At 41.1% G+C, this 7,641-nt stretch overlaps 1 protein-coding gene across 1 annotated transcript in view; it reads left to right on the forward strand.

The window, feature by feature from the left end:
- The window catches only part of chrna3 (cholinergic receptor, nicotinic, alpha 3), a 10,534-nt gene extending 6,959 nt beyond the window's left edge, over positions 1 to 3,575 (forward strand). Inside the window, exons 5-7 of the mRNA XM_010785869.1 lie at positions 1,378 to 1,487; positions 1,736 to 2,930; positions 3,043 to 3,575. Coding sequence (XP_010784171.1) covers positions 1,378 to 1,487; positions 1,736 to 2,930; positions 3,043 to 3,171 — 1,434 coding nt within the window. The 3' untranslated portion in view covers positions 3,172 to 3,575. The remainder of the gene's footprint in view (positions 1 to 1,377; positions 1,488 to 1,735; positions 2,931 to 3,042) is intronic.
- Positions 3,576 to 7,641: the final 4,066 nt, after the last annotated feature.

Consider the following 7,641-nt stretch of genomic DNA (forward strand, 5'->3'; position numbering starts at 1 on the left):
ACACAGAGACCTAGACGTACTTGTACTGTAGCATATCATTTTCGAATCAATCATTTTTCAAATTATGAATTTCACAAAAAATACATACATTTCTTGGGGGTGCTTAGGGGGTGCTATGGCTATCCTATAGGGCAGGCCTATTCAACTGGCGTCCCGCGGGCCAGATGCGGCCCAGAACCAACTCCCGAGTGGCCCAGCCTCACGTAGCNGTAGAGTCTGTTCTCCTCTATGGCAGTGAATGCTGGACCCTGAAGCCAACCCTGCAAAAGTCTCTAGACGGATGCTACACCAGAATGTTGCGAGCAGTACTTAACATCAGCAAGAGTGTACATTTAACCAACAACATCCTGTACGAGGGAATACCAAGGGTGAGCGAGAAAATTGCAGCCAGGAGAATGAGACTAGCAGGACATTGCCAAAGGCATCAAGAGCTGCCAGCCGGCAAATTGGTGCTGTGGGAACCAACACACGGGCATCGGTCACGAGGACGTCCCGCAGAAACATACGTGGACGTACTCAAGAACGACGCGGGAGCACAAAGTACCAATGAACTGGCCAGATGTATGGAGAACCGGGATGACTGGAAGCGACGATGGAGGGCTCGTCTGAGGACGACCTAGAGAGAGAGAGGTTGACACAAATTGAAGAGACAAATTATAAAAGTAGGGTATGTGGATATTATCCGGCTGAACAAAACGTGATCTGTCCCTTCAACTTGTGTCAACCACAGACCTTATTTCGAGCTATTTCCCAAACTCCTATGGAGAAATTGCATTGGTTTTTGTCGAAGGAACCGGAAGGAGTTTACTTCCGGGTTTTAGGACGCGTCACTGTGGCGCTCTATACAGCCCTCTGAGGTTGCTTTTCTATTGTTGCTTTATGAGTCCCATAAGGATTCCTGGCTGACCTCAACAGAGGGTCAAAAACAGTGGCAACTCCATAAAACACACTGTAAACGGTGGTCCATTATGTCTGAATACAGTTTAAGCTCTGTATTTATCCCACAGTTTGAGTTTTTAAAAGACAATGCGTTTGAAATCTGTCTGAATAGATTTGTAGAGTAAAAGCTAATCACCACTTTAACATTAGTTTTATAGTTTTTAAAGCTGTTTACAACAAACTATTTTACTGAACACCTCAGTAGAAAGAATCCTCTTGCCCAAAACAAGCCTGCAGTCAACACCACTGTTTGTCTAGCGCCACCGTGAGGTTGATTTGTTTTTGAGTGATAATTCTCAAAAGCTATTTCTGGGAAGACCAACTTTCATCAGTGTCGAATCTTTTATATCATTCTTTATTTTGTCCAATATCCGTCTGACATTGTAATTTCTTTGATTTGCTTTTCGTTTGATCTAATTATTCTGTTTTGCTTTTCAGATCTGGAACGACTACAAACTGAGGTGGCTTCCTAAAGATTTTGGAGGCGTGGAGTTTATTCGAGTGCCGTCCAACAGAATATGGAAACCAGACATTGTCCTCTACAACAAGTGAGAGTTAAAAACTCCACATCACCATTGATTGTTGAGTGAATTGAGATTAAGGATTGTCGTGCATTGACAACCAATAATGTTGTTGTTTTTTGTATCATTTTGTGTTGCATGTCCTCAAAGGGGAATGAGAAACATCTTCGGCTGTGATTAAATGAAACCACACCGGTTATTTGTTTTAATATCTCTAATAGGGAATCGATTATATCCTTCAGTTTAATCTAGATTACCTTTTTCTCTCTCAACAGTGCAGTTGGAGATTTCCAGGTTGATGACAAAACAAAGGCCCTGCTTCGCTTCAATGGTGATGTTACCTGGATCCCACCAGCCATATTCAAGAGCTCCTGCAAGATAGACGTGACCTACTTCCCCTTCGACTACCAAAACTGCACCATGAAGTTCGGCTCCTGGACGTACGACAAGGCAAAGATCGATCTTGTGCTGATTGGCTCAACCATCAACCTCAAGGACTTCTGGGAGAGCGGCGAGTGGACAATCATCGACGCCCCTGGTTACAAACATGACATTAAATACAACTGCTGCGAGGAAATCTACACGGATATCACTTACTCTCTGTACATCCGCCGTCTGCCCCTCTTCTACACAGTCAACATGATCATCCCCTGCCTCCTCATCTCCTTCCTCACCGTGCTTGTCTTTTACTTGCCGTCTGACTGCGGAGAGAAAATCACTCTGTGCATCTCCGTCCTGCTGTCTTTAACTGTCTTCCTCCTCGTCATCACAGAGACCATCCCCTCCACCTCGCTGGTCATCCCCCTGATTGGCGAGTACCTCCTCTTCACCATGATCTTTGTCACCCTGTCTATTGTCATCACCGTGTTTGTGTTGAACGTCCATTACCGCACACCAAAGACCCACACTATGCCCTGCTGGGTGCGGACAGTGTTCCTGGGAATGCTGCCCAGGGTGATGTTCATGAGGAGGCCAGAGAGGGACCCTGAGAGGGTGGCGACGACAAACAGTGTTCGGCCGCCTCTTTCAAGGCCCTGTGCCATTCATTCGTCAGGTGGTTTGCTGAGGCAGCACAAACATCAGGCTCTGGCCTCCAGCGCGGTGTCCAGCCTGACAAACCGCCAACGGCTTTTCAACAACACCGAGCGTTCCAACCTCAATAACTTAAGTGGCACCCTGGGCAAAGGTGCAGGCTCCGCATTCTTGGGCTGCGAGGGCCATTGCAACTGTTGCTGGCAAGGGAGATCCAGCAAGCTGCCGGCAGACTCAGGGGGGGGGAGCGGGGGGCTTGGCAGCATCGGGGCGCTGACTGGAGGCGGTGCATTCGGAGTAGGAAGTCAGTGCTCCAACTCCGACTCTATGGAGGGAGGAGTAATGTCAGTGTTGCCGCTGTCCCCCGAGGTCAGAGAGGCTCTTGAGAGCGTCAAATACATAGCAGAGAACATGAGACTGCAGAACGAAGCACAGGAGGTGAGTGTGCAAAAAAAAATTGAAGTCAAGATTGTAAAAGTTGAAATGCATTTTCTTTCAAAGAAGTTACTAAAGTGTCAACATATCATTGAAACTGTTTCATTTCTCACAGGTGCAGGATGACTGGAAGTACGTTGCCATGGTTATTGACCGGATATTCCTTTGGGTTTTTATCCTTGTGTGCATCATGGGAACAGCCGGCCTCTTCCTTCAGCCTCTATTACTTTGGGATGACATTTAAATCACTTTGATGAAACAAACACTGCACTGCTGATGTATTCATTACATTTAATATTCTCACCACGGCTCCAACCATATGGAGTGGATCCAAGGTCAAGATGATGAGATGACTGTGATTTTGTGTGAAGAAGTGGTTTGAAAGGACACTTAAATGTTGAGGACAGGGTTTAAAAAAGAGCAACGATGATGGTGGTTAGTCATTTTGATGCTTACAAACTAGTTCTGAAGTAAATGTAATCTATAATGCCAATTGCACACTCATGCTGAATCAATGATTTTTAAGAGTAAATAATTACAGTGGTTAAAATGACTGAAATTAAAGCACGCAATTATGTACATAATCACACATGCTATCAAAATCCAAATAGAAAGCTCAATATTTAGGATGTTTTTTCATAATAGGAAAATCTAAAACATTTTCTTATTTAAATGTTAACTACACCTTGAGTGCCATACCAAATATTCAATATATGTGTTCATGGAGATGAAAATAACATCTGGATTTCAATGTTTCTGAGAACCAAGCCAGGATGTTAAAACAGTGACATCATGTGGTAACTCTTTGTTACTACAAATGATTGTTTCTGAATATTTTAAAGAGACATGTCACCCATTCCACCCATTTTCCAGGTTTAATACTTTATTTATGTAATACTTTATGTGTTTAAGACATGACATGCTGTTTGATCTGGATAGCATGACCTCCTGGAAAGGGTGACATTAAAAAATAGCATTGGAACAACATTGGATATTTAAAATGCCCTGAAAGTGTGAAAACAAAACAAAAATGTACATACACTCGTTACTTCTGCATATTTCTGTAAATAAATCTTTAAGAAAGTTCGATAAAGGGTTTATATTGGAAATCTGTTGTGTCAGTGGATTTTTCTACACTACCAGTATTTCTGACACAGGAAACAGAAGATGTGGGATGTTGAAGTGATTCCAAGAAGGCCACAGAGGCTCTGTTTATTACTCTGTACCACCTCCTTTGTGTCCCCTTGGAGCTAACTCAGCTTATTGGATCACAATCAATATAGAGAGTGTGAAAGTGATGAAGGGCCTTATAGGATTCCTCTCTTTTCTTCATCCAATCATCCTTCCTGGCCAAAATACTATTTGCTGCCATTTCTGCACTGCCTCTAAACAGCTCAGTGCTTACACCACAAGTCTGCTTCTGTTGGGGGTAAGGGTTCAATTCTCACAAGTACTTAAAGAGGCCCTATTATGCTTTGGGGGAGGGTTACCCCTTTCCTGTAGTGTGTTAAATAGGTTTTTGTGAAACGCCTTCATTGGACTCTTTTGTGTACTTCCCTTACATAATGATAGCACTATGTAACACACGCCCTTCTATTGGCTAGCTCTCACTCTTTTTTCAAATATTCACCTGTGTAATATATACAAAAGGTAATGTAACCCCTCTCAAATACAGAAAGGATCGATGTGGTTTTTGATTTAATTTGATTAGATTTATTTTTTGAATGTGTAAAACAATAATACAAACATTTAACATGAGAATTATTATACAATACAAAATGAAGCAGTGTCAAATTGATATACAAAAATATTACTGATTCTAAGTTATGTATAAACAAATGATACTAATTACACATCCGAAAAGGGGTGGGAAGAAGTTTACACTTATTTGATTTATTTGTATCCTACTCCTGCTTTATTGATTATCAATTAAAAAAATAATTTCATATTGAGACATTTATGAGGCACTGTACTTTCAAAAAACGAGTTCCTTCATCCAATTTAAAGATTAACATTCATTTCAAATGTGACTGAACCAAAGGGGGGCATCACAGGCTGGTGTTCCAGTTCAATCGGGGGAGATGTGGATTTCTTCTTTCCTCTCTGAATGACACGGCATACACTGGTCCTGCAGGTGGATCCTCTGTGATAAAGAAGTTCACAGGTTAATAGCGGGCTCTGTGGTAAATGATGGCGCTTATAACCAGCTGTAGTGAGTCAGAGAGCACAACATGCTATACATATCTGCACCGCTGCTAAAAATTCATTTGTGGTTTTCCTGTAAGATGCGCCAAAGACACTTACAGAAAAATAGCTAATCTAAAACAATGCAGTATCATATTGCCTTCTAAGCTTTACTATTATAACTTGATTATTTATGTTCTGCCTTGTTCTTGTTGTAAAGCAAAAAAATCCAAGCAATAAGAACCAATTTAATTGGATTTGACTTTATTTCTCACGCTGCCAACTGTGCACTATATGAGAATAGTGCACAATAAGGATTTGACAGGACCTTAAGCCCTAAAAGTGTGTGAGTTGGCACACATCTGATCAAAGTAATCAAACTCATCATCATCCTCATCTACATGTTAGAAACCAAAGTCATCTCCTTGCCTTTAATAGGCAAAACTACTTATGTAATAACTCAAAGTAGGTTATCTCTGACCTGCAACACTGTACAATCCTTCATGATCAGCAGAGTACGTGAAGTCCTCCTCTCCTAGGTTCTGATACCTGAGGGAAATCAAAGTCTTTGTATTAAGAATGCAGACAAAATAAAATATAAGTATAACTATTTTAAAAGTCAGTTTATTTTGCAAATCATTATTTGTTATATGGTGGTACTAAACCGCTAAAGTATGACACAATAAATAATTACTTGCCACGAAAAATAACACGTAAAATATCCTTTGTAATAATATGTTATGTTCTTACTCTTCGTCCTGCTCCATGCTGAAAGAGTCTATTTAATCGGGTAAAAGAAAGACAAAAAAGAGTCATACATTAGTTTTTTTAATTGTGACTAATTAAGCCACTACTCTTCTTCAAGAGTTGTGATGATCACAAGAATGCTTGTAAAATCTTTAAAATGTTTTTGAAGACAAGTATGGAGGGCATTTTATCATTAAAGAGACCAGAAATTAGCTACATTATGTTTTCTGTCTAAGTCATCATCATTTCATTACCATCCCTCCAGAGTCTGCCTTTACGGTAAGTCCATTTTCAACCTACCAAATTGTGCGTCCAGATCCTCTCCCTCTCTCTGCACCTGCTGTTCCTCCGTCATGTCCGCCTGCTGGTCCGCTACACTGTAGGACAAACACTTTAATCAACTCAGAATGACAGATGAGCGGCTGAATTTAGGCGTGTATTCAGTATACTTGAATTCACTGTAAACATCAAGCATCTAAAACAATGTCTCCAAGCACAATCCACTGAACATAGAAATGAAAAATGATTTCTCACTCACCATGAGTTGGAAGCAAAGCCTCCTGAGATAGGAACAAAACAAATAGTTTTAAAGTAAAATAAAGCATTTTTACTGTATATGTTGAGGTTCAGAATATAAGTTATATATGAATACTAATAACAGATCTGTGTTAAGCTGGTCAGACAATGATAGCTTTATACTGCAAAAAATGAATGATTTGCATTTTGATTTCCTTCTGATGTACTGACCTTGTTTCATGATCCACCACAGACACAGTCCCAGTAATATCATCAGGGCTATCACTCCAAAAGATGCAATCAACATAAAGATCAAACTTTCTGGAAAGGAAAAACACACGTGATGGACTTTACTGTTTCAAAATATATTATTTATCATTGGAGCCATCTAAAGCAAACATCCATTTCTTTTACCATAAGCAGCTGACATTCTCACCTTTGACCTCGACTAATACTGCGTTATTTCCATACAGTGTTTTCTCGCCCTCTTGGATGCATTTGGATGGCAGCACCACACAGCTGTAATTGCCCGAATCCCTCACCACGGCACCTTCAATGGTGAAATTTGCCTCCATACGGGCGACATGAAATGCTTGCACTTGGAGGATGGTCTCATTTCTCATCAGGTAAGAGTGTATGAGCTGACATTCACCGAGTGTTTGCAGGGGGCCAGAAACGATACACCTGAATGCAACATCGTCTCCCTCGTGGACATCGGACGGCGCAGCTACTGAAATATCTGCAGGGAGAAAATTGGCTGTGCAACAGGAAGGACAAAATGAGTGGAGAGAAATAACGTTGACATGAAGCTTTCATAGGGATAAAAGTCCTTACATATAACCACAATCTCAATGGGCTCTCTTTTCTTGGTTACTTTGTGAGGCAAAGTTCCCCTTTGGGAGTAGACACAGCTGTAGTTCCCACTGTGATGAAGACCCACTCTGTGTATGGTGAAGGTGGAATCATTTTGATCTTGCTTCTGTTGCTTTTTCTCAATCCAAAGGTCGCCCTTACATAAATAAACAGTAACCTGCATCTGTTTATTTTTCCCAAACGTGCTGCAGGTCAAATGAAGGTCGCTGTTCTCGCTTATAGTTTTCTGCTGGGCCAGGATTTTCGCAGAAGAAATATCTGTAACATTGAGTTGAAACAGAGACAGTATGGATTAGCGATACAAGTGCAAATCCATATTGAAGAAATGCAGCCGACCAAGGGGAACATCCTAAATGAATAGCTCAACAATAGTTTGGCTCGTGACCTTGTTTGC

This window comes from Notothenia coriiceps, unplaced genomic scaffold, assembly GCF_000735185.1.
Source record: "Notothenia coriiceps isolate Sejong01 unplaced genomic scaffold, NC01 NC01_scaffold00028422, whole genome shotgun sequence".
NCBI lineage: Eukaryota > Metazoa > Chordata > Actinopteri > Perciformes > Nototheniidae > Notothenia > Notothenia coriiceps.